Source organism: Phocoena phocoena, chromosome X (assembly GCF_963924675.1).
Source record: "Phocoena phocoena chromosome X, mPhoPho1.1, whole genome shotgun sequence".
NCBI classification, from domain to species: Eukaryota; Metazoa; Chordata; class Mammalia; order Artiodactyla; family Phocoenidae; genus Phocoena; species Phocoena phocoena.
In genome coordinates, this window is record NC_089240.1 from 8,284,533 (window position 1) to 8,311,851 (window position 27,319).

At 47.1% G+C, this 27,319-nt stretch overlaps 2 protein-coding genes across 2 annotated transcripts in view; one reads left to right on the top strand and one right to left on the bottom strand.

The window, feature by feature from the left end:
* Positions 1–259: 259 nt before the first annotated feature.
* Positions 260–9,262, top strand: HCCS (holocytochrome c synthase). Its single transcript, XM_065901209.1, has 7 exons — positions 260–284; positions 1,081–1,215; positions 4,288–4,439; positions 5,265–5,413; positions 6,137–6,256; positions 8,287–8,373; positions 8,990–9,262. Exons 2-7 carry the CDS (start codon positions 1,113–1,115, stop codon positions 9,186–9,188), a joined length of 810 nt encoding a protein of 269 aa, XP_065757281.1. The 5' UTR covers positions 260–284; positions 1,081–1,112; the 3' UTR covers positions 9,189–9,262.
* Positions 9,263–22,629: 13,367 nt separating this feature from the next.
* ARHGAP6 (Rho GTPase activating protein 6) overlaps positions 22,630–27,319 on the bottom strand; it is a 485,204-nt gene continuing 480,514 nt past the window's right edge. Inside the window, exons 12-13 of the mRNA XM_065900404.1 lie at positions 26,667–26,747; positions 22,630–23,967 (exon numbers count right to left, since the gene is read on the bottom strand). Coding sequence (XP_065756476.1) covers positions 23,282–23,967; positions 26,667–26,747 — 767 coding nt within the window. The 3' untranslated portion in view covers positions 22,630–23,281. The remainder of the gene's footprint in view (positions 23,968–26,666; positions 26,748–27,319) is intronic.

The window sequence follows — 27,319 nt, forward strand, 5'->3', positions numbered from 1 at the left end:
GAGCCGGGGAGGGACACTCGCACTTATAGGCCGAGGAGGGAGAGGGCGGGGCCTGCTCCTCCGTGATTGACGGAAGCCCTTCCCTTTCAGCCCGCGTGCCCGCCTTCCACGCTCCCGGAAGTTCCGCCTTCGGAAGAGGAAGTAGCGGCGCGCGAGAGAGCCTGCGGTGACCGGGGCAACCAGCGGTGACCGAGCGAGGGGAAGGTGGTGCCGGCGGGTCGCTGCCACTCCGCGCCGGAGTTGGCGGTTTAGAGGCGGGGCCGGCAGCCCGGGACCGGAGTCAGGTGCGGAGGGGCGGGCTGGCTGAGGCCGTGGGGGTCTGAGATCCTGGGATTCGACGGTAGCACGCGCGGGGACCGTGCCAGGAAGACTCTGGCCGCGCCTTGCCCTCTACTGTCCTTTCCTTCCTTCCTCTAATCTTTTTTTCTACGCCATACCCTTCCCAGGCTCCCAGACCCTCGCTGAGCTCCAGGGCCGGGGGTCTAATCTGGGCTCAGTGGGCTTCCTTTCTCCCATCGGATCACCACCTAGAACCCCCTTCTCCCCAACCCCGGGCCTACACCCCCTCGCTGTGACACGACTTCTCAGGGACCTCCTCACGTCACCGCCAAAATCCGCACACCCTTAGAAACGTGTCCCCAAAGGTGGTGCAGATTTCACACTAGTATTTCCCAAAATGGGTGATATGCTAAAGCTCCACTTCGAGGGCGAAGTGGCGTCCCTGCCCAGCACATTTCCATAAGGATGACGAGGAGAAGAAACAAGCGTTGTCCAGATTAAGAACACTAAGGGGGCTTCCCTGGTGGCGCAGTGGTTGAGAGTCCACCTGCCGATGCAGGGGACGCGGGTTCGTGCCCCGGTCCAGGAAGATCCCACATGCCGGGGAGCGGCTGGGCCCGTGAGCCTTGGCCGCTGAGCCTGCGCGTCCCGAGCCTGTGCTCCGCAACGGGAGAGGCCACAACAGTGAGAGGCTCGCGTAACGGGGAAAAAAAAAAACAAAAACAAAAAACACTAAGGGAGTAGTTGGAGCCCAGGCATCAGCATTAATCTATCTCTTTGCTCTGGCACCTGTGAATTTAGAATTGCTTGGATTCAACACTGCGATTCCAACCATGGGTTTGTCTGTATCTACCCGTGCTGTTGCAGTTCAGACGTCAGATCATCAGACAGCAGCCCCGCCTTCGGGATGCCCAATGCATGAAGGGAAAATGAAAGGTAATCTACCATTTGTCTAGGAAATAAAAACGAGAATTCTCAAAAGAATCCTCAGGAGACAGTACTGCATGCTGGTGAGGCTCCTAGGCCTGGGAGTGAGGCGACCTGGGTTCACTCCTTAGGTTGTTACTTACAAGTATGTGACTGTAGATAAGTTACTTCTCTAAGTCTCCGCCCATGCTCCGTAAGCTGAGGATATAATAATGGTATTTCACAGGGCTGCTGTGATGATGGAGGTAGTGCATGAGAGTGTAGGGATTCTTCCGATACATCAGCCCCCACCCCCAGAGTTTGCCATTGTCTACTTCAGTGGTTCTCCCCCCCTCACCCCGCAGGACACCTGACAACGCCTGGAGGCATTTTTGCTTTGTCATAACTGAGAGAAGAGGGTGCGTCTAATGAGTAGAAGCCAGGAGTTCTGCTAAACATCCTGCAATGCACTGTGCAGCCCTTAAAACAGAGGCCCCAAATGTCAAGAGTGCCCAGGCTGAGAAACCTTGGTCTAGATCTCGCTGTCTTTCTTTACCAAGACAGCTTTACTCCTCCATCCGTTGGAGTACTCTCTGTGTAAAACTAAGGCACTGCCGGGACTTCCCTGGCAGCCCCAGTGGTTAAGACTTCGCCTTCCAATGCAGGGGGTGCGGGTTTGATCCCTGGTCGGGGAGCTAAGATCCCACATGCCTCACGGCCAAAAAACCAAAACATAGGGCTTCCCTGGTGGCGCAGCGGTTGAGAGTCCGGCTGCCGACGCAGGGGACACGGGTTCGTGCCCCGGCCCGGGAGGATCCCACGTGCCGCGGAGCGGCTGCGCCCGTGAGCCATGGCCGCTGGGCCTGCGCGTCAGGAGCCTGCGCTCCGCAACGGGAGAGGCCACAGCAGTGAGAGGCCCGCATACTGCGCAAAAAAAAAAAAAAAAAACCAAAACATAAAACAGAAGCAATATTGTAACAAATTCAGTAAAGACTTTAAAAATGGCCCACATCGGGCTTCCCTGGTGGCACAGTGGTTGGGAGTCCGCCTGCCGATGCGGGGGACGCGGGTTCGTGCCCCGGTCCGGGAGGGTCCCGTGTGCCGTGGACCGGCTGGGCCCGTGGGCCGTGGCCGCTGGGCCTGCGCGTCCGGAGCCTGCGCTCCGTGGCGGGAGAGGCCGCAGCAGTGAGAGGCCCGCGTACAGCAAAAAAAAAAAAGTCTTAAAAAAAAAAGTCATTGCATGATGGACTTGCTGTTCATTTTTTAAGTGCAAAGGGAAGAATGGCAATGCTTTCATTTTTAATCGGTCCACCTTCCGCTTTAGATTGTCCATGTAAAAGTATGGCCTGAATTCACCTGACGTGTGACTTCTTGTTTCAAGACGTGAGGGCAGGAAGCAGTGTTGCATGCTTACTGAGTGCTGACACTCCCTTGTTATAACAGTTATAGCTTTTATAGCTGTTATATAACAGTTATAGCTGTTCATTCCCTCCGTCAGTCAGCAAGGATTTGCTCCCTGCCCACTCTGTGCCAGGCACTGATGGGTTCTGTGTGTTTGTTTTTGCACTGAGAGAACAGCAGTGTCCGAAACAGACAAAAATCCTTTGCCTAGTGGAGTTTACATTCTCATCCTCATAATCCTGCATGGTAGGTTTTCCCCCTGTTTTATAGTTAAGGAAACTTTCAAGTCACACAGCTAGTAAATGGCAAAGCCAGCGAAAATTCTGGGACCTTGGATAAGGACCAGTCCAGTGCTCTTCTGGGGTTTCTTCATACAGGAAAGAATGGAGGCAGACTTGGACGAAACAGGTGTGTGCCTGCTCTGAGCATCCCCAGGAAATCACAGAGCCCTGTGTACGGTTTGATTTCATTCGCTGTGTATCCAGGAGAGCCGTCAGCTGAATTTGCATTAGGAAAGAATGTAGGTATCTGTAGGAGATCGAAGGGGCTAGTGGTTATATAATATGAAAAATGTAAACAGGATTTTCTCTGCAACACCCAGCTGGGACCAGTGACCCAGAGAAGGTTGGCACTTGGAATGGTGGCAGGAGAGGAGATGGAACAAGTCTCCCTCTACCCCTAAGGAGACAGCTGTACAGGGTCCTAGGGAATGAGGGTCTGGGAGGAGAAGCAGAGGAAAGGAAGTGAAAGGAAACGTCTTTTTTCGCGTAGGGCACCCAGCATTCAGTGTATTCCTGGTGCCAACTGCTGCCACTTAAGATAAGGGTTCCTTTACACAAGCGCTGTCTTCCTGGGCCGTAGCTCTCCCAATGCCTGCCCCCCACCTCCTGAGTCTACACCGCCTTCTGGGTCCGCACACTCGCGTCCATCAGTACCCAGGATCCTTGGGCACTCACTACCCTGCCCGCTGCTGTTCTTGCAGGTGCAGAGCTTTCCTCTTAAGTGGCATCTGGATCCTACGTGGATTGTGGAACGTTTTCTTTCATGTGTGCCCTTGCTCGATAAACTTGCTATCTGCTGACAGGGAATAGAACCTCGGCCAAGTGCTGTGCCCTGTTTTAGTCCTGGAGCAACGCACAAGCAGAGTGGCATTCTTTTCTCCAGTAGCCTTTCTGAAGGCTCCTCTGCTCATTTTTTATCTCCTGTCCCCAGTCCCTGAGAGAAGGCCTCAGTAATGAAAGCCTGGCCTCCTGTGTCCCGGTTGGGGTTGGATCTTGTCTGGAATTTGGGAACAGAAAGTCAGGGAGACCCAGTCACATGTGGCCCCCGGCCCCACGGAGGTCCCTCCCTAGCAGCTCACAGCAGCTACCTTCCACCCCTTACTAAAACCCCGGTGTGGGCAGTAGCTTCTCTTGCAAATGCTGAGGCTTTGGGGTTTATTTTTACTAGGGGAATGACACAGTAAGCCAATGGGTACCCCTTTCTCTTTCAAGGGGAAAGTAAATTTATCGAACCTTTTGCTGGTCTTCAGGATGTTAGAATGTTGACTAGCTTAACTCTTGGCAGCTGTGAACAGCAGCAACCTGGCTTTGCCTGTGCTGGTGGGTCACTAGTCAAACATTCAGCTCTTTGGGCCCAGGATGAGAGAGGCAGATGTCCTGCCTTTGTGGTGACACTGTTTTTACCCTTCAACTATTTCAGGCGGTGCAGTGAGTGCCGAGCCATCTGACCCAACCTGTGGGAGCAAAACGGACTCTGTGCCTGCGCACCAAGAACGCGCGTACGAGTACGTGCAGTGTCCCGTCACCGGCGCGATGGCTGAGAATAAGGAGAACCTAGATCCTTCTAACCTGGTAATCCGCGCCCGGCCCCTCTTCCTAAAGTTTTTATGCAGAGATGCTTTTACAGACTCCAGGACAAACTGCTAGGATTGATTCTTCTGTCCTTTTAAAACAAAGAAGTCTGATATTCCATCCACAGTGAAAATCTAGAATGTGTCACTAAGTGTAGTTTCAGAGAGCACCTGAGAAAGCAAAGGGCCATCCCGAAGCTCCAGAGTGGGCTGACCAGGAATAAGCCAGGCCAGAGGACATTGCCTTTTGGGATAGAGTTTTAGGAGGGCAGGAAATTCAGTTAGGAGCACAGCTAGAATTCGGAGAGGTGTTCGTGGCCTGGGGAAACCTCGTAGGCACGCTGCAAGATTGGGGCGCCTCTTAAGGCACACCTGGGTGCCAGCCTGTACGGCAGTGACCAGGGTGGTGCAGTGTCACGTGGCAGCCGGCAGTGGAATGCCATCGAGAAAGCAGTGGTATTCTGCTATCTGTCTATCTATAAATACACACATACAAACACACAGATACGTATATACATAGCCCCACCTTCTCTCTTCCAGGAATTTGTAGCAGTTCCTGCCCATCATGGTATTAGTTTTTAGTTTTTAATCCTTGAGGAGAAAGAGACCAAATTTTTAAGTACAGCGTGCATTTACCATTTATGAGAACTCAAAACAACGAGGAAAACCAGCCAGATGACCTGAGAGTCTGCAACTCTGATGTCGCTGGTCTAATAGGGAACCTGTGCTGTGTTTGTGATGCCTTGCTTTCTAGGAAATAGTTAATTATATTGTTTCAACTTTATATCTCTAACCTTTTTTTAAAAAACCCACTTATTTTATTTAGATGCCACCACCTAATCAGACGCCGGCCCCCGATCAGCCGTTTGCACTATCTACTGTGAGACAGGAGTCGTCTATTCCGAGGGCAGATTCAGATAAAAAGTGGGTTTATCCTTCCGAACAGATGTTCTGGAATGCGATGTTAAGGAAAGGGTGAGTGAGTAAGCACATTACTGAGGGTATAAATTTGCTCGTGAATCTAACCTCTTTCACATTTAATTCTTAGATGAATTAAATGTGAAAGAGGTTTTTAATCCCCCAGACGTACAGTAAATGTTTATAATAATCAACTGATTTTTCAGACTCATCAGAATATAAGTGCAAGGCCAATGTATTAGGATTCTCCAGAGAAACAGACCTAACAGGATGTGTATGTCTTTCTGTACATACAGAGGGATTTGTGATAAGGAATTGACTCACAGTCATGAAGGCTGAGAAGTCCTACAATCTGCTCGGCAGGCTGGAGACACAGGAGGGCCGATGTTTCAGTCCAAGTCCTAAGGCAGGAAGAAAACCGATGTCCCTGTTGAAAAGCAGGCAGGCAGAAGGAATTCCCTTTTACTGGCAGAGGCTCAGCCTCTTTGTTCTGTTTCAGCCTTCAGCTATTAGATCTGGGCACTCTCTGCCCATTTAAATGTCAATCTCATCGTAAAATTCACCCATCATAGCCAGTAATAGTTTTAAAAAAAAAAAAAAGTAACACTACTATATAAAATACTTGGGAAAGGTAGGGAATCCGTGATGCTAATTGAAAAAGTGTCACCTTAAAAATAGATGGATCCTTGATATTTGGGTAAATCTGATTTTTGGTGACTCGATGAATACATGGCATTCTCAGTAATATTTGTCAAGTTTTACCAAAATGTTCTTTCCTAGGTGGACATGGAAGGAGGAGGATATTAGTCAGAAAGACATGTATAATATCATTAGAATTCACAACCAGAACAATGAGCAGGCCTGGAAGGAAATTTTGAAGTGGGAAGCCCTTCACGCTGCGTAAGTCTGCTTGAAGTCTTAAAAAACATCCTTCCAGCATCTTCCTAATGTCATTGCCACTTTCTATGAAAAGAAATAGAGAAGCGTTTTATTCAGACAATGTGCTATTCTGATACAACATTTTAGGTAGTAGGCCTGTTCCAGAACACCCCGCTCAGCCATGTGAAATGGCAACTAGTTAATCATGCTCGTGGGTTCGTTGAGTCCCAAGTACAGAAAGGACAGAGCAGGGATGGCTCGTCTCTGCTCCCTGATGCATGGGGTCTCAGCCACCAAGACTCAGTGGTCAGGGGTGGCTTTGACAGCCGTGGGCTGGAATCCTCTGGTAAGTGATACCAGCTGTCGGCCGGGACACCTGCCCATGGCCTCTTAATGTGGCTGCTTTGGCTTCTTCACACCGTGGTGGCTGGGTTCCCAGAGCTAGAGTTCCAGAAAGCGGCAGGGAAGCTGCCTCTCCTTTGATGACCGCCTGCCCAGATTCAAGGGGAGGGGCCGTAGGCTGCAGCTCTCAACAGGAGTGTCAGAGTCCACTGCGGGCAGTGCATGGGGGTTGGGAGATTCTAAAATGCTCTCTGCCCAAAGGGAGCCGGGAAAAACAGTTTTGTTTGTTCACTCAGCAGCGTTTATTGAATCCCCATTAGGAGCAGACATCAAGAGGCATCTTTGCACATGGCCCTTTTTCTCAGGGAGACTAACCAAGTGCAGTTGTGAGTTAGTGGCGATGGGCCATCAGTCTGTTCAGAGCCGCGGTCCTCATGCCTCAGCTTGCGTCAGCGTCACCTGAGGGTTTGTTCAAATACCGAGCGCTGGGCCTCACCCCTAGGGTTTGTGACTCAGTCAGTTTGGGGTGAGGCCCAAACTTAGCATTTCTAGAATGATGGCGGTTTGAGGGCTCCCCCTGGAGAAGCGTGGGGCGGGGGGTGGAGTCTCCACGGAGCCAGATTTTTATCATGGTCGGTGGCTAATAGTTTTAATTCATGGCAAAATGCGAGTGATTAATTTCTTGGGTAAAATCCACTTGATGATTTTTAAGGTGCTCTGTTTGTTTTTTCATGCTTGGACTCTGCAGTTCATTCGTCACTCCCTGGCTGTCACTGGGCCACGCTTCCCCTCAGTTCCCCGGGGCGGGCAGGCGTCACCCTCCTGGCTGGCTCGCGACGGGGGCTCCGAGCGTCTGCAGCGACTCGTGCTGAAAGTGTGCTGTCCTTAAAGCCGAGAAGGGAAGGAGCTCGGCCAGTCCTCGGCTGGGGGCCGCCACACTCGGGGTGCTTTGCTCCCTCCCAGTTCATTAGAGAGACCCGTCCAGGCCGAAGCCTGTCTCAACAATGACAGCAGCTGCCAAGACAGGTGGCCTCCGGGAGTTCCCACTCCCTCCACAGGGGACACTGCTGTGTGCCTCGTGCTAGGCCTACCGTGAGCCCCCCCGTGCCGGGGCGCGGGCCGGCGGGCACCTAGGACGTCCAAGCCCAGGGTCTGCCCAGAGGCTGAGTGGACTGTCTAGGCAGAGTCTTGCCCTCCGTCAGCTTGTATACAGTTACTTAAAGAGATGGTTCCAACACTATTACATTAGTTCCTAGGGAATCAGCCAGCATTTTTCTTTCCTCACGAAGGCTGTTTATTGGTTTCAAATGAGAGAAGAGTATAGGATTTTCGTATATTCATCTGAAAAAACCCCAGGTGCTCTTCATGAAAGCAAAGCGTGATGCCCGATGCCTCACACTTTTCTTCCTGAGAGTATACCCCCACCCCACGTGGAAAGGCCCTGTTTCCTCACTCCTGCCAAGAGCAGTGCAGATGTATGGAGGGAAAGGGTGGGGGGGGAGTGAAACGTACTTGATCCAGAAGTAAAGCACAGAATTTTTAACGAATAGGGATATTTCTTTGAATTCTTTCGAAGTTACCTTTCTCTGTAAATGTGATATTATGTAAAATGCCTACAGAAAAATGTGTCTTATTGAGAAACTGCAACACCCTATTTTTCAAGGGAAAGAAAATATTTTAATAGACTTTTCTTCCTTGGGGATTTCTAGGGAGTGTCCTTGTGGTCCATCACTGATCCGGTTTGGAGGGAAAGCGAAAGAGTATTCACCAAGGGCAAGAATTCGTTCCTGGATGGGGTGAGTGTCAGTGCAGAAATGTTCTTTTCTGTTCCTCAGGTCAGGGTCTGCTTTCTCTTGGCAGCAAAACCAGACAGTGGAAGAACTGTGGTGCCAGCTTCCAGAACGTCATCAGCGTTCAGCTGTAGCCCTGTGCTCCCTCAAGGCGGCCGCTGGCGGGCAGATTGCTTAGGGTGCCGCGGGTTGCTTCCTGTCTAATTCTTATAGGATTGAACCAAGTCATCTTCTGTGTTCTCGCAGCTGTCCCCCTCTCTCCTCCCGCGCTCCATCTCTGTCCGCCTGTGCAGTCAGCGCTCCTCTTGTAGTTGGATTTGCAGCTCACACCCGCACTTCTGCAGGACCTCAGCTGACCTCCCAGGCCTGGGCGTCTTTCCCGCCGTTGACCTTATTCCCTTGCAGCAGATAAGCTGCCCTCTGATCGGGGCTCCTCCGGCCCTCCAGCCCCACCTGCCTTCAGCGCTGTGGACTGCTCTGACCTCCGAGTCTCACCTCCCCTTAGACGTGGACTCCGAGAGCAGGCCTCCCCACGCGCGGCCTCACCGCCTTGCTCACCGCCTAAACCCGAGCTGAACACCCCACCAGCGTTTTAACCCCCGCCGCCATGTTTTCATTCCAGGTACGAGCTGCCTTTTGACAGGCACGACTGGATCGTCAACCGTTGCGGGACAGAAGTCAGATACGTCATTGACTACTACGATGGTGGCGAGGTCAACCACGACTACCAGTTCACCATCTTGGACGTCCGGCCGGCTCTGGATTCGCTCTCGGCCGTGTGGGACCGGGTGAAGGTCTCCTGGTGGCGCTGGACTTCCTAACCACTGCTTTGTCAGACATGGGAATATATAAACTATTTTTTTTCTGAGCAATACATTAAACTACTTTCCCCAAACTGAATTGCACTCCTGATATAATGAAAGTGTCAAGGGGGTCGGCACACCTTACATGTCACTTAGCAGAGGGCGCTCTGCACGTGCTCTTCTGAGCTCTGTTTTCCACCTTGCAGTCGATACTGCATCATTTTAAGTTTTCTTCCCGTTTAAGGAAGTGGGAAGCACTCCCTGTAGCATTGCCTGTGTATTGAATCTAGAAAAGTCTGAACAACCTCCGAGAAAGACCTTTGCTTAAAATATGAAGAGAGCTGCTTTTTTCCTCCTGTTTTCTCTTAAATACTGACACGTAGATCTGGAAGCCCATGGGATGCTCAGGAGCTCTGACCTGGTCCAGTGTTTCAATTAAAAGTGTTCTGTTACGCTTTTTAGAAAGTCACCAACATTTCTAAAGTCCCTGCAATATAGTAGTGACCCCTGAAGGAAATGCAGTCACACACTGGAAATGCGCTCAGCCAAACTGAGGTGTGTCTTGGCTCTACAAATTTTCGCTTCTGTGAATTTTTCACACCGGACCTTGATCTAGGATAATTTCAGCTCCCCCATGACTTGATGCACGTGCATTGGAGTATGTGTTTTAACTTTTTAAATATTTTTGTTTTAATTCCAATTGTTCTGATATGTAACTCTGCCCCCCCGCAAGCGGGCCTCGCTGTACTGGCATTTGACAACTTAATCCCACCCTTGAGTCCCATTCCTTCCCCTGCCTGAAGCCTTTCTCTGCTTGGCCTCATCTGAACCATGAAGGTCTGGCTGAAGTCGCAGTGCTGGGGACAGTCCCACTCTAAAACACGATTGTATTTTATCCACTGTTGTTAGAATTCACAAGGAGAATGTTTTTCCCAGATGTAGAATGGTTGCACCAACTCACTGTCTCCGTTCACATTTGTTTTTTTAAGGGAGCTCTAAGTTTGCCATTGAAATTCTTTATACCAGTAATCCATACACTGGTTGTTCAACTTATAGCAGCATGTTACAGATGACTGTTGGTTGTTGTTTTGGGTTTTTTTTTTAAAAAGTGTTAATAGTAACTCCTTTCATTTGAGTGCTGTAGTGTTAAATTAGTAGATGGACTTAGCAGTTTGGAGTGATTCATTTGGTATGAATTTCATTTGTTGTGTCTCTTTTGTGTGGAGTTTTAAAAATCCAACAACCCTAAACTCTTCTACATTTCAAAATACTTGTGTGTTTTCAAAGAAAATAAAGCTGATAGTTAACAGGTTTTGAAAATCTTTTAAGAGTAACTTTACACTTATTTCATCAGACAGATGAAATATTTCTAATCTGAGGAAAATAATTACTGTTGGCATGTGTTTTGGTCCTAAGTGTCATTGAGTAAGCATAGGTTAAGGCATTATTATGAGAAACCACGTGTTGTAACTGGAAACTGAAAATTGAGCCGCAGGCAGGGAATCACCCCTTTTATAGGGTTCTAGTATTTCTTGAGAAAAACCACCTCTAAAGTAAACTGTCAGGTGAACCCGATGACAAGATCACGTTTGTACACCATTACTCCACTCCGAGAGATGACTAGAACCCTGGATATAAGAGCTGCTTGGTGTCCAAATTATACTTGATTGTATCCAGGGATCAATACTTCTCTGCTCTGATAGGAGATTTCATTTATAACTTGAAATCAGTTTGGATATTCTCCAGGGTTTTAAACTAAGTCTTCAGTCGTAGACTCTTCAGAATCAGAACAAACTACTGCATCTAAGGCTAAGCATTAGCAAACGAGGGGAGGGTTTAAACTGGGGCCGCAGGTTAAAACGCAGCAGTATGCCTAGTGGATAAAGAAAACGTGAGGGAGATGACTAGTATTCAGCCATAATAAGGAATAAGATCTTGCCATTTGCAACAGCACGGCAGGACCTTGAGAGCGTTATGCCACGTGGAATGTCAGACCCAGAAAGGCAAATACCATATGATCTCCCTTATGTGCGGAATCCCAAACGGCCACAAGCACCCAAAATCCAGAGCTCGTAGGTAGGACGTCGACATTGATGTTGGCGCTTGCCCGAGTGCGGGGCGAATCTCCAGTTACAAAGCAGATAAGTACAAAGTACAGCGTGGGGACTACAGTTAATCAAACCGTAGTGCATATTTGAAAGTTGCTAAGAGAGTAGATATTAAAGTCACCACAAGAAAGGAAAATTTCTAAGGTGACAGGTGTTAACGCCTTGTGATGATCATTGTACAACATATACAGATATCGAACCATCATGTTGTACGCCTGAAATTATACGGCATTAATTATACCACAATTTTAGAAAAAGAAAAAAAGAACGAGTGTCCTGGAGGCAGACGGCTGGCTTAGAGCCACGACTCAGCCCTTCACTCATCTCAGTATCTCTGGGCCTCAGCTTTCTTGGCCATAAAAAGAATTAATAGAACTGACTGTTTTTGTTCGTTCACATGGCTATTACAAATACCATCAACTGGGTGGCTTATAAACAATAGAAATTCATTTCGTACCGTTCTGGAGGCTGGAAAGTCCAAGATCAAGGCACTGGCAGATCCGGCGTCTGGTAAGGAGGGCCGGCTTCCGGGTTCAGGGATGGCGTCTTCTTGTTTCGTTCACGTGATGGAAGGGCGAGAGAGCTCGTTGAGGTCTCTTTTATAGGGTAACTAATCCCATTTCTGAGGGCTCCTCCCTCATGACCTAATCACCTCCCAAACCACCTGAAAGCACTTAGAGCCCGCAGCTGGGAAAGGCTTAAAGAATGTCAGCCATCGCCTCATCATCGCCAAGGGGGAAAAGGCATGGATGGGAAGAAAAGAAGTGCTGAGAAATAATACCCACCCTCTGACTCCTCCCAAGAAGAATCTGTCTAGAGGGGGGACGGCAGGGCCTCCTCCTGATGTGGGGGATTAGCAGGTACTCAGCTGCTTGCTGTAAGCGAGCTCACGTTATTTAAAATCGCTAAAGGGAAAAGACAGGTAGCAGCAGTCTTTGACCTTCTAAAGAATATAAACACAACAGGGTGACATTTGGTTTACTTAATATGCCAGATCCACTCGACAAAAATAAAGATTATAATCAGGCCCTTGTGCTTCCTAATTTGAAATGTAGCTCATTGTGTCCTCAGGATCACAAAGGTATCCCCTCCATGGAAACCGAATATGTACCCAGATTCAAAATGGATTTACAACGTTATGATTACTGCAAGTAAAATGTACCAAAGATCATTTCGAAAGCAACGTATTCCTCCTTAAGGTGAAATTTTCAAAATTACATACTTTCTTAGATATATAGTATATTAAAGCAACATATCTCACTTCTCCACCCCCCCCCCCCAATAACAGAAGTAACACATTTTATTGCTGCAATGGAGGGGAAGCCATAGTATCTTAAATTCTCTGCCATTTGTATATGTGGAAAACATCTAACTTCATGCTTCCGTACTCTACTCTCTTGCTTTGAAGAGAAAGCTGACAGCACTTTCTGCCAGGTTTTTAACACACACCACGTGGCAAGCATGCCACTGTTTTTTGTGAAATCATAGCAGGTACTGGAAATTAAAGTTTCTAAGACAAGTTTCTTCTTGGGGAGCCTATATCGCTTTGGGGGATGAGGCTTACATTTATAATTAGCTTTTACTTAATGCTTTAACAGATACATCGTCACATGTGACAGGGGCTGCAGAAACTATTCACGTTGAGTGGTATAACCCAGGAATTGTGAGAAGGGAGACGATTTCACAGTAACAGTGGAGTCCTGATGGATGATTAAAGGTTATCATTTTGGAGCTCTGTGCGGAATCGTCTTTTATACACATTGCTATTCCTTCTACATTTAGGATAAGTTAATGTGATGAGTTCCTGTAGCTCTTCAGTGGCTGGGTATGCAATAGTATCAGGATGCTTTTGGCTGCAAGGAAGAGAATCCCTGCTGGGACTCACCACCCTAAGTGCAAGATTGGCCACGTGCCTGGTCGATTGCATCTCTCCCGACGACTTCCTTCCAAGCTCAATTTCAACCTCGTCTCAATGGGCTGATTTCTTTCCTCATCATCAGATGGCTTCTAGTTGCTGTCTGAGCTTTCCGATCCTTATTTACGGCCAGTGGATATGAGGCGGGGTGGGAGGGGTAAGTCTCCCACAACCAATGGAAAATAAGTTTTCTCTTTAATCGATCTGGGCCAGTTTGGCATTAGGCCTGGGTCCTCACACCCCTCACCTTTTACGTTCCCAGGAGAGGGCCTCGTGCTTAGATTAACCCAGACGAACCATTTGGAGAAAACTGCAGTGCCCACTAGAGAATTATATCACTAATTAATTTAAAAATCCCATCCTTAGTTGTCATTTCATTGAAGTATTCTTTCCTTCACTCTCTTAGGTTGGCATTTCAAATCTGGAGACGGTGGCTAGTGGAATGGAAGAAGAAAGTGTTGGGGTTCTTCATTTCTAGACTGATTCTCTGCATTGGCTAGGGGATTTGAACAATCACTTTAGGTCTATAAGCCTCACTTTCCATAGATTCTCTTGAAGGTTCCTTTCTGACCAGAATTCTAGGTTTTATGTGGCCTATTTCTCTCACGTTCGATGGACTGGGTTATGCCATGTTTTATGCTGAAAGTTTTTAAGCTCAGGGAAAATAATGTGGTTTGAAAACCTACTTCAAACTAGTTTTTACATAAAGTACATCAATGGATGCACTCTTCTTTTTTAACCTCTTTATCGGAGTATAATTGCTTTACAATGGTGTGCTAGTTTCTGCTGTATAACAAAGTGAATCCGTTATACATATACATAAATCCCCACATCTCTTCCCTCTTGCGTCTCCCTCCTTCCCACCCTCCCTATCCCACCCCTCCAGGCGGTCACAAAGCACCGAGCTGATCTCCCTGAGTGGATGCACTCTTAAAAGACTACATTTCAGATAATTCCTGGTTAACCAGTGCTTTCCTCTTCCTCTATAAAACGTGCTGGCTTAGAAACAACCCAAAAGCCCATCAACTGATGACTGGACAAATTGTCGTCCATCCATACAATGGAATCTTATTCAGCCATACAAAGGAATGAAACATACAAAGGGCCAAATACGGTATGGTTCCATGTATAGAAATGTCTAGAATAGGTAAATCTATAGAGGCAGAAAGTAGATTAGTGGTTGCCACAGTTGGGGTGAGAGAGGAACGGGGAGTGACTGCTAACGGGTGTAGGGTTTTCTTTCAGGGGTGATGAAAATGTTCTAAAATTGATGGTTGCGCAACTCAACTCTGTGACTGGATTGGAAACCACTGAATTGTACACTTTAAGGGTGTGAAGTGTCTGGTATATACTTATAGCTCAATAAATCTGCTTGCAGAAAAGGAAAACAATGTGCTGGCCGGTCCCTACAGCTAACAGATGCCCCTCTGCTCCTAGTAGCCGAGCAGTCTGTCTACCAAGAGTCAGTAACTTAATTAAGCAAAACGAAAGATGCATAAACCAAGTCTGTACATACTAAGGAGTGATTAAGAAGGGTTTAAAGGAGAATCACTAAAAATACTGCCATGAAACTGGAAAGCACTGGGGAGATCCTGTAAACATCCAGAATAATTCTTTGCTCACTGCTTCGCAGTGGTTTCTACACTTCGCTGCAAAGAAACTGGAAGCGGGATGTTAGACGATGGCTGTGGCTGAGCTAAGAAGCGGGAGGTGGGATGCTGGCCCTCCTGCACCTAGAGAAAGAAACAGCCTCGGAAGCTTAGCAAATGGTGTCCTTTTGTGCTTTCAGTTAAAACGTAAGGCAAACTCATTTTATGATTTCCTGTTTCATCTGACTTAAAAAAATATGTGACCACCTAGAGGGGTGGGATAGGGAGGGTGGGAGGGAGGGAGACGCAAGAGGGAATAGACATGGGGATATATGTATAACTGATTCACTCTGTTATAAAGCAGAAACTAACATGCCATTGTACAGCAATTATACTCCAATAAAGATGTAAAAAAAAAAAATGACTCGATACCGTTCAGACAAAGTATTGCATTAGGGCAGCATTTTGGGTCTTCCTGCCTTTCCCCACTCCACCTCTCCCCATTCCTCCCCATTTCCCCAGCTAGATGCTCTTCAAAATTGTGTGTAGATCAGAATCCCCTGGAGGGCTTGTTAAAAATGCAGATGGCCTACCGCCAGGGGTCCTGATTCAGTAGGTCCCATGAGAATTGGCACTCCGAGAGCGAGCGAGCGAGCATGCCCAGGAGATGCTGACGCTGCTGACCCTGGGGCCAGGGTTCGAGCTTCCCGTTCCTCCTGCATCCTTCAAATCCTCCAAATCCTCTGCCCTTCCACACGCCCCATCTTTGCGATGCATTTACAACTGCCATGTATTTACACAGCCGTGGGTCAAAGTTCCAAGTAGGAAATGTGAAAGCAAATGTTACGTGCAAATGCCACTTGTCCAACGTTGCTTATTCCCAAGTCGTCCTTGAAGTTCTCCCACTCCCCTCAGTTCTAAATGTTGCAGAATTCCACCTTTGTCTTGTTTTAATAACGAAAACCTTTCCTTTGAAAGTTCATCTCACATCGCTTTGGTAGGTGACGATGGCGGTGGGGGAAGGTGACAATGGGGTGAAGACAGTGCCCACCCAACGGGGACACAGAAAACCCCTCTGATACTGGGTACTTCTTCTGTGTGAATCGTGGTCTCAAAAGGCAAATGCTTTCCTGGTGGCCGCTCCCCTGAGCTGCAGCGGTGTTCTGGGTTGTCTCTGCCGATTCAGTTTTCTTCACCATACTCGCTTGCAAGGGCGTAACGAAGTGCCACAAACAGGGTGGTTTGAACACCAGAAATGTATTCCCTCCCAGTTCTGGAAGCTACAAGTAAGATCAAGATGTTGACAGAGCTGTGCCCCCTCCGAAGGTGCTAGAAGGCCTGTTCCGGGCCTCTCTCCCAGGTTCTGGCAGTTCTTGGCTTGTGAGAGCAGAACTCGTCTTCACAAGGCGTTCTCCCTGGGTATGTGTCTGTCTCTGCGTCCAAACTTCCCCCTTTTTATTAGGGCAACAGTCATGCTAGATTAGGGCCCACCCTAATGACCTCATCTTAAGTTGATCGTCTGCAAAGACCCTCTTTCCAAATAAGGTCACTCACAGGTACTGGGGGTTAGGACCTCAGCACCTTTTTGGTGGTGGACACAATTCAACCCGTAACATTCATGTTTGCAGAATGGCTGTGAAAAACCTCACCAGTGCCAGGCCAGCTTGTCCCTCTGGCGTCTGCGCTCTGTCACTGCTGAATTGCTTCTTTGTTTGCACACTTTGCTCGGCAGGGACACTGCAAACCAGAACTGCCCTTGGTCCCTAGCAAGTCTTCGCCCTTCTGCCAAGCTCAGCTGTGCTCATGGCCACAATGGCATCCGCCCCTCCAGATGGGATAAGCAGCTGATGGCGGCCAGCTCACCTCCTGCGAAGCAACAGGAAGGAAAACCAACCAGGCGACTCATCTGGCCTCAGGTGCCCCTCATGACTGAGTTTCCCAAGCAGATTCTGGACCCAGATCCTTGGTCTTTGACCAAGTAAAGTGATTTTACTTTAAGAAGACTCTGACCACTGAGTTGCCATGTTTCTTTCCTGCATGAATAAGCGTGTTTCTAATTCCTTCTCTAATTCATTTTACCCTTGTGGAGAAGAACACTCAGAATCCCAGACTTGGCATAAAGATGGTTTTAAGCTGAAGACATTTGAGATTCAACAGATGCAGAAAAGAGCCTTCCTGAGCTTCCCTTATCTGACTAAAAGCAACTTCTGGGAAATGACGCTACCATAAATCCCCTCTCTGGGGGAGTTTTATGGTCCTGATGGAGACAGAAAGACTGATCTTACCTGTATAGACAACCATTATCAAAAACTTGCTTATCTGTCTGCTCTCCTAAAAACCCGTTTGTTTTTCTTAAATAAACCTATTTGTTTTTCCCTTAGAAGCTGTTTCTCCCCACTCCCTTTTCCCTGCTAGGTTACGTCTGTAAACCTTTAACAATTGAAGGACCCAGATAATTCTTCTGTTGGTTCCTGTATGCATATGAAATAAACCCTTTTCTCCTGTTAAAGTGTCTTTTGTTTAACTGGTGATTAAACACCTACACCCTCTAAGCAAACTTGGGCATCTTGTTTGTAAGGAAACAAGAAGCAGCTTTGCTCCCCCTAGTGGACAACGGAAGGTTCGGTCCAAACAGCAGGTCCGCACACTTGGATGGCCCGCCACCAAATCCTGGTCCTGCTACCTTCCAGCTATGCGACCTTGGGCAACCCATTTGAGTCTTCTGTGCCCCCTGGAAAATGAGAATAGTCATGGTTCCAGTCTACCGCTTGTGGGGGATGAAATGAGTTAATGTGAGTGAAACTTAGACCGAGCAGGTGTCGTCAATAAACGTTAGCTCATCGTACCTGCATTTCGCAGCCGAGGTCCCCAATTTATTTTTTCTAAAGTGATCTCACGTGGGACACCAATTATACTGCCAGTTGTTGAATACGTGTTGTATGGCTGCCGCAACTCTAGGTATTTTCTCACTTAACCTTCAGAACAATCCTGGGAGTTGGGTGTTATTATGCTTCGACTACTCTGAGAAAATGGAGAATTAGCCACTGAAAGTAACTGGTACCCAGCTGATGAATGATAAAGCCGGTAGTCAAGTTGTGTTCTCTCTGACCCTGAAGCCCACACTTTGAAACGTCACTGTTTCTTCAATCATTAAATACTTACTGAGCGCCAACCAGGAACCATGGAAATACACACCTGCTTCTCACGTTTACTATTTTTTTTTTTTTTTTTTTTGCAGTACGCGGGCCTCTCACTGTTGTGGCCTCTCCCGTTGCAGAGCACAGGCTCTGGACGCGCAGTCTCAGCGGCCATGGCTCACGGGCCCAGCCGCTCCGCGGTATGTGGGATCCTCCCGGACCGGGGCACGAACCCGCGTCCCCTGCATCGGCAGGCGGACTCCCAACCACTGCGCCACCAGGGAAGCCCTCACGTTTACTATTAAAGTTTAAATCTTAGGAGTGAAAAGGTGATGCATCACAGGCCACCCGCCCGCCCACGGTGTCTCCGTGCTTGCCATCAGCTTCTCCCCAGACTGTCTCCTCCTTTCTCTAAAAACCCTTTTATCTGGAAAACAAAGTCCTACCTTTGTACTTGCCAGACGGTGGGCGGCCTTGTACTTTTTCTCCACTGCGTGGTAAACTGCTCGATCGTATTTATACACATACGTTCAGCCAACATTTATCAAACACCAACTCTATGTCCGGTCTCTGCCAAGTCCTGAGGACGTAGTCCCCAGCGTCACGGACAGAGTGGGAATGACCTACAGATAAAAATGTACGGCCGTACCCATAATGCACAGCGACGCTTGTTAACATGGCCACCTGCGCCAAATGCCGGAGTAAGCGGCGATTCAGCGTGTTTGTGGGAGGGGAGGAGTCAAGCTAGTTTTACAAGAAAATTAGCATTTGACTGAATAGGAAAAACAAGGAAGAGCATTCGAGGCCCTTGGGACAGAGGCAGGAAAGCGTGTCCTGTCCGTGGGAATGGGGAGTTTTCTGCACGTGGCCAGAGGATATGGGGAGAGATGAGATGCAGACGGCAGATCGAGACCAGATTGTGGAGCGTTTTGACGTCATCACGAAGGATGTGGACCTTGTCCTGTAGGCCAGAGGGAAGAGCTGGCCCCGATGTTTTTTAAGCAGGGACGCGCCTATGACAAAATGAGTCAACAAGCCTGGGATCCCAGGGAGGCTGCAGGTGAGACTCCCTGGACGGAGAGGTGGGTAGGGGATGGAGACCACGTGGCTCCACGTGGAAGTCGAGGCTGCAGTCGGTCGTTCAGGGCTGTTGAGGCACCGTGGGGCGTTCGGTGTAGATGTCAAGCAGGCTGTTGGGGACCTAGTGGCTAGCAAGGCTGCAGACCAGGGTGGCCACACTTAGCAAATAGATGCTCAGTTCAACTGGAATGTCAGATAAACAGCAAATCCTTTTGCAATATTTGTGTGTCCCATGCAACATCTGGGACAACGAATCTTTTAAAAGTGTAAGTATATCCCAAATGGTACCTGAGATACACTAAATTAAGATTAGTCATTTACCTGACATTCCAGTTGAACTGGGCTTCCTGTATCTTATCTGGCGACCCTACCTGAGAGGTACCAAGGTGGCGCACTCTGGATCCTGGCCCCTTTCCCTACCATGCCAGGATGTGGAGCTTTTATTACTAAACCTGGGATGGCCCAGGCACACTGGGATGAGTCTGAGTTGCTCACTCAAGTCTGAAGAGTCGTTGCTCAAATTGAATTGAGAGAATTTTCCGACCCTTCTGAAACCTGCGGGGGCCTTCGGCTGGGGCTGGTGCTCTGTGCACCGTGAGGAACCGCAGACCACGCCAGGCCAGGGGTCCGCACCCCAGAGACCACTGTCTGCAGCTCCACGTCTTCACGACGTCATCCGCTGCCTTGACCGTGCCAATGAATTCCAACCTTTATTGGAACTTTCCTGTGGTTTGGATTTTCTTCTCGAGAAGAATATTTGCTACTGATTTAGTCCTGTTTTAAAATTCTGTCCGGTCGAGGTGTTGTCCTGTTTTCATCTCTGTGTGACTCTTCCTCAGTCATTTCCTTTCTTCTCAGTTCACTTGAGTCCACCTCCTGCAGTTTGCTTATCAGAGCGACATACACCACAGGCCTGGACTCGGTCCTGACATCTCCTTAGATTTAATCCCAATGCTGTTTCTCTGTCAAGCAGATGTGTATTAAAATGTGCATAAGAAAAGAAGCAAGCTGGGCTTATTTAGAAATTTCTTCCATTTGCACAAACTCCATTGGTAGATTTTTTTTTTTCTATAGAAACCCACAACAAACGTATGTTAATAGCTTCTTAGATCAAGACAGATTCCTATTTGGCCATTTCTGCCATCATTCTGCCCCATTGGCAGAGACACAAAAACGGTGATTGAGTATTCAAAGATGCAGAGACATCTGTGGCACGTTGGAGCTTTTTTCTTTTCTTTTTTTCTTTTGCGGTACGCGGGCCTCTCACTGCTGTGGCCTCTCCCGTTGCGTTGCACAGGCTCCGGACGCGCAGGCTCAGCGGCCATGGCTCACCGGCCCAGCCACTCCGCGGCATGTGGGATCCTCCCGGACCGGGGCACGAACCCGTGTCCCCTGCATCGGCAGGCGGACTCTCAACCACTGGGCTACCAGGGAAGCCCCTGGAGCTTTTTTCTTGATTGTAGGATCTCTTTGCTCCCAGGAATGAGTGACTTCAACAGCCTGTTAAATGGTTTCGTCCAAATTGAAAGAGTTTGGTTTTTTTTTTTGTCTTGTCAGGTATTATAACGTTTACAAGGTGTTAGAAATGACTCCAATTTCGACTCAGGTCTTTGGGGCTTGTGTGTGTGTTTTAAAACAGCTTATTTTCAGGCACAGAAGACAAACGTATGGACACCAAGGGGGGAAAGGGGGGTGGTGGGATGAATTGGGAGATTGGGATCGACACATATACACTATTGATACTATGTATAAAATAGATAACTAAGGAGAACCTACTGTACAGCTCAGGGAATTCTACTCAATGCTCTGTGGTGACTTAAATGGGGAGGAAATCCAAAAAAAAGGGGATGTACGTATATGTATAGCTGATTCACTTTGCTGTACGGTAGAAACTAACAACATTGTAAAGCAATTATACTCCAATAAAAATTAATTTAAAGAAACAGCTTACTTTCAATGTGATAAAGGCATCTGAGAAGCAAGCTTTCACTCGCTAAGCTAAAGTTAGGGCCACTGGGCTTAAACCATCTGAAGAGAAAGCGAGAGTGAATATTGTTCATTATATGTACGTACACGGGCATAAACAGGCACAGCACACATACACACACACACACCACAATTTAATTATATAAAAAATATTCCGAGCCATGTTTTCTGGACTATTCTTGATCCATTAATAGACAGACATACTTTACCTTTTGTGACACAGACGTCAGCCTCAGGGCCATCTGACCTGGCAGTTTTAAAAACAGGACTATTAGGGCAAGAACCTGGTGGCGGGGGGGGGGTCCCATATATCAGGCAGTTGAGTCCAGAAAGGAGACAGAGAACTGGGCAGACTGGTGTCAAATTCAAAGCCAAGAAAACACAGAGTCAGCGGGAGGAGAAAGAGAAGAGGTGGCACAGGAGAGCAACCTGTGGTCCACAGTCAGACAGCGTTTGCTCTGGGTCTTGTTGGCAACTTTGGGCTGTGTGTGGGCAGCCAGGAGGAACCAGAGGCCGGCAGGCGAATCCCTCCCGAGTTCCTGCCAGTGGCAGAAGTGCTGGACCCAGTGACAGAGCTTGAAGATATCCTTATCATTCCCCCGATAAGAGGCATCGGATAGCATTTTTAGACTTCATTATTTCAGCCCGGAAGCAAAAGGAGCATCTAAGGCCTATAGTGCAGATGTAATTTACAAGGATTGTGTTGGGCAACACCTGTCCAGCAGGTGGGAAACCTGAGTTCCCATCCTGGAGCAAACCACTTCCTCATCGACAACTGAGTTTCAAACGAGTGACAATCAGCCTTCACTTGCTTCAGTGTCACCGGGTTCCGTCCCCAAGCCCCCTGATATTTTTTACTAGCTCTTTAGCTGTGTATGTATAGTACTGCCAGTATTTATTACACTTGGACTTGGGGATAGGGAAGGGTACGTTTGGAATGGGGTGCGAGTTCATTCACTAGATTTAATGCCAGGGAACGAAGGCTTTGCTTAACTTTTTATTCATTATGGCACAAGTAAGAAGTTTAGGAAACACCAGTGAAAATGTCATCGCCAATATGAAAATTAAGAGTAGCATGTTTTATAAAAAAAAAAAAAACCATCTTTTTCTATAATACACATTCCCTTATGAAGTGAAAAAAAATTTTCATAAAATACTGAAGCGAATTGCCACCTGCTGGCCAAAAATTGTTTTGCAGCTGAAAAACTTCAAATTTACTACCGCACTGTGGTAGGAACGCTTTACACTACACATAAAATTACCAAAGAAAACATTTCTTCAGCCTTTGGCACAATGCAAATACAGAGCTTAATCTTTTTCCAAATATGATTTACTTCACAAAGCACTGCATATAATTTGGTTAATACTGATTATGGGGCAAAAGGAAAAACCATGTTCTGTAACTTGAATACTCTCTTTCGACCCTCAAACACTTTATAGTTGGATTCCAGTTTGCAGTTTTGAAAAATACATAAAAATCGTACATTATAAATATATATTATGTATGGTCTATATAAAATTGAATTTGACCTAAAATGGGAAGGACAACGTCTTCATTATTCTTTCCTTGTCAGGCACGGCCTTTCTCTCTGAATTCTTTCTCAACAGATTCTAAAAATATATTCCATAATGTACCAAATTTAATATTTTCCTTAAAACATATTCAATATGAAAAAGCATTCAGTGACTATATTTTTCGTATCTCACTACTATAGAAAAATATGGCTTCTCATATTCTGTTTTATTTTGTTTTGTTAGTGTTTCCCTCAGGCATCGAAGGAAGGGCTGTCCCCAGTTAACAAGCTATGGCCAAAGCACAGAAACCTGCTTGTGCGTATTCTAGAACACTCTATAGAATCTCATTACTTAGAATAAGTGATTTAAAAATGTGTTCCTTCTGTTTTCTGTGAATGTAACATATAGGATTATCATACATAATCTGTTACAGAATATACAAGAGTCAAAACTGAAGACACATAAATACAATTACGCTATACCAAAGCAAGAGTTTTATCTTATACAGAGCCAATGTGAATAGCTTTTAGATTGGATATTAGCATCCACTTCTGGTTTTGTTTTTTCTGAAGGCTGGCTATGTAATAGAATCTTATTATAAATGGCCAGGGTCCTAGTGCTCTATATCTTTAAGTGAACTGACTTTTCTCGTGTTATTTTTTTTTTTTAAGTGTAAAAGAAGAAAAACAAGTAAGTGCCCAATTGCCCAACACCCACTTTTTCCCCTACCGAGTGGAAGAAGACTGTTTGGGACGTGAGGGCTGAGCATGGAGGGCTCATCTCATACCAGCGTTTCCGGGAGGGCATCGGGGTTGTCGGTGGATAAGAGCTCCCAGATCTGCCACCGCTCCCTCTGCCAGTCGAGCCAGCTGGGCTCCCCCGAGGTCTTACTGTTCCGATCGCTGGCGGGACTGGGGTAGGCGCTGCTCGCTTTCTGCTGGGCGGCCTGACGCTCTCGCTCGGCTCTTTGGATTCCCTCTTCCAAAGCTGTTCCCGAGCCTCCTTCTGGCCTCTGAGGCCTCCACAGCGGCGGCTCCGCGGGCTGCTGGGCCGATGCTAGGGCCTGCTTCCCTGGACCAGGATACGGAGGAGGAGGCCTCTTGTCGCGCCTGGCACCCTCTGCAGGTCTCTGGTGCAGAGGCTTGGCTCTCCTCTGCAGCCAGGCCGCCTCCGGCTCGCGCTCCGCGAGGTCTTCGGTCCAGCACGGCTCCGGCCTTGGCCTTGGCGCGCGCCTCCCGCCCCCGCCGCCCTTGATGGGGGGCGTGCTGCAGACGCGGGCCACGGGGGCGTGCGCCCTGCACTGGGCGATGGTGCTCGTGGTCTGAGTCCTGCCAACGACCTGCGCACTGCTGTCCAGTTCCATGGGGCTCCCCTGCCACCGGGGCCAATTTGGGGACAGGTTCCCCTGCGAAAGAGAACACGGCCCCGGTCGGAGGGAGCTGCTTTCAAAAATGTCTCCGTAGGAACCTGGGAGCCGGAGAGAAGGACGAGAAATGGAATTGGTTTGTAGAACCCCTGTCGGGATGCCCTGTTATCTCCTTCCTACCGCCAACTTCAAAAACTGAAGAAGCGCCGACACGCTTAGTTGTTGTTGCCTAAAGTAAAAGACCTCCTAGTAAGAGACGTGTGCAGTGCTTTTTGATTACTGGCACAATTCGTGAAGCAGCTCCAAAGACAGATGCCTGGACTCCGACAGGTTAGCTGTCAAATGCAACTGGATAGGTCTTGGCCCTAAGTTATGTTTTAGGAAAGCCCCCTTCTGCGTGGTTATGAAAACTTTTCTGAACCTAGAAGGTGAAAGGAACATTCCCTTCCTGTTCAGTGCAACTTGCAATCCAGAGGAGACACAAATGTTTCCATGTTTCTATTGTGTCAGTTAAAGCTGTAGGAATAATGAAATGAATCAAAAGTGCCTCATTTGGTGCCAGAAGATAATGAAGACAGCAGCCACTGTGTACGTTCCACCACCTCCACTGTGGGAGAGACTGGCTCGTTGTTCACCAAATCGTCCCCTTTCCTTACTGGATGACATTTCCCAGCCTCCGTTGCAGTTAGGAGGGCCACATAAATGAGGTCTGGCTAACACATGTGCAGAGGTGTGATGCGAGCCATTTCTACGCCTGGTCTAATAAAAAAATGAACAAACAAACAAACAAAAACCCAAATGCACTCCTAGTCTTTCCTGCTTGCTCCCTTCCTTTAACTTCTAGCCCAGGATGGAAAAACCACGGAAGACTCCAGCCTCTGAGGATGGGGGAGCCACTGGCTAGATGGAACTTGAGCCCCTGAATGACTCTGTGGAACAGAGCACTCCCACCCTTAATCGCCCTGCACAATCCACAGTGGACTGGGCAGTGAGGGAGAAATCAACCTGTGAGAGGTTAAGCCACTGACATTGAGGGGGGGTTTCTTACAGCAGTTAGCCTTCCCTAACTGATACAACTTTCCTCAGGAAATTGAAAGGAGAGCAAAACAGTGCATTTCACAAGCAAACCAGGAGTTCCTGGGGCCTATGTCCCCAGGCTGCCCTTTTCCTATGGATTTGCCCTGTCCTCTCATTTCTTTTTAGTAGGCAGGGAAAGAGAGCGGATCATTTTGGGGAGAGAGGGGCATATGAGCATTTATACAGGGACAGATCAGAGTTGAAACAGCGAAGGAAAACAGAGCAGAATATCGTGGAATACTTTATCCTTGGGGGGAAAGGCAGTAAAGCACTTCATGGGATACAATGAGATGTAGTTAGATAATGGATCAGTACTCAAACTGGATTAGAGGCCATTAAATTAAAAATGTACCACGCTTTAAAACTGTAATATGGGAGGTGTTACAAAACAATGAGAAAGGGAACATATACACACATGTACATATACATACATACACACACATTTGGGAGAGACCATAAAACAAAACAATTTACACACTTCATGCAATATATTAACATGTATTCCAGATGGATTAAAGAATTAAGGGTTAAAATAACGGAATACTATGAAAGGGAAAAGTGCATAGATGACTGACTCTCCAATGCTTAAGTAAAAGTAAAGATTAATTTTGTGAAATAATTCACAACAAGAGAGAGTGATAGACTTACTTATGTAAAACGTTGAAAAAATTTCAGATATCCAAAAAGGGGAAAAAACTGCAAGGGACAATAATATCAGTGGCAAACAAAGTGGACAAAGGGTTAACGTCTTTATGACAGGAAGAGTTTGTAAGAAGCAATTTAAAAAACACTAGCATACACAAATAGCCGATGACATAACTGATAATCAGTGGGGGAAATTGAGCTGATCAACAGAAAAATGAAAAAATACTGGTGAGAAAGAAAGGCAAATGAAAATAATACAATTTTGCTCTTTAAGGAAGCCAAAATGCAAACGCAGTGATTTGCAACAGGAATGAGGTTCAAGTGACACGGACAGTACAGTGAAATGGCACTGCCACCTACAGCTTATGGGGCATAAGACAACGCATCTTCTGTGGAATGTGAAGTGACCGTACCTCTGAATTCTTGGAAAGGTTCATCATTTGTGACCCACTTTCCTATTCTGGTTTTTTGTTTGTTTTGTTTTTGTTTACGCTGCACCACGTGGCTTGCAGGATCTTAGTTTCCCAACCAGGGACTGAACCCAGGCCCTCAGCAGTGGAAGCTTGCAGTCCTAACCACTGGACCACCAGGGAAGTCCCCCACTTTACTATTCTGGATTTGTAACTGGCTTTCTGAAATTTTGTGAATTTGTTAAAAACTTAAAATACCAAAAAAAAAAAGTTACACAAAAGAGGTCCCTGACATCATAACTTATCACAACATCAATAAAAAATGGAAACAACTCATTGTCCCAGCATTGGGCTCTAAACTACGAATATGCATCTGGCATACTACATGGCTCTCAACAATAATAATGGAAAATAACTGGAGAATGGACGGTAAACAAATCACATAAAGGTACACAGAGAGAGTGACTGTAACTACCTTTAAAAACTCTTGCAAATGAAACGAAATAAAGTCAAAGACTGATGTACTTTGGTGGAAAGGATAAGTATAGTTTTATCCCTTTTTTCTCTGTTTCCAGCATTTTCCAAACAATATTACGACGATAGTAAGGTGAAAATGAAATTAACTTAAAAAGTAAATGAAATACCAGTTTTAAAAAATTATCTTTTACCTGTCATTCCTGGGTCTTTGGATCCACTTTTTAATGTTGAATGCCAAGTTCCCCAGATATTGAAAGCCTCCTCTGCCATATCTAGGAAGAAGTGTATAAAAAAGGTATGTAACTCACAATCAAACTGAAGAGCAAAACATCAATAAACAAATATGTTTATAACATCTCTTTTGCTCAAAGTACTATATTCGAGATTGTGATGGATACAAGGCAGAATACGATGCAGACCTGCCTTTTAAGACGCTTATTCCATTTGAGGTTTACAAAAAGGCTCTTTCTCTACGGTGGCTGTGGTAGACAGAATAAGGACTCCCACAAAGATGTCCGTGTCATGATCCCCAGAACCTGTAAAGATGTTATATTCAAAAGGGACTCTGCAGGTGTGCTTAAATTATGGATTTTAAGATGAGGAGATGATCCTGGATTATCCGTGCGAGCCCGATGTAATCACAAGGGTCTTTGTAAGAGGGAGGCAAGATAGAAGATGCTACGTTGCTGGCTTTAAAGATGGAGGAAGGGGCCAGGAACCAAAGAATGCAGGCAGCCTCTGGAAGCTGGAAAAGGCAAGGAAACAGATTGTTCCCTAGAGTCTCCGGAAGGAACACAGCCCTGTGGACCCGTTTTAGACTTCTGATGTCCAGAATTGTATGATA

Coding starts and splice junctions, on each gene's coding strand:
- HCCS (XM_065901209.1), top strand. CDS start 1,113: ATGGGTTTGTCTGTATCTACCCGTGCTGTTGCAGTTCAGACGTCAGAT. Junction 5,414..6,136: donor AATGCGATGTTAAGGAAAGG/GTGAGTGAGTAA, acceptor GTTCTTTCCTAG/GTGGACATGGAAGGAGGAGG. Junction 8,374..8,989: donor AGAATTCGTTCCTGGATGGG/GTGAGTGTCAGT, acceptor TTTTCATTCCAG/GTACGAGCTGCCTTTTGACA.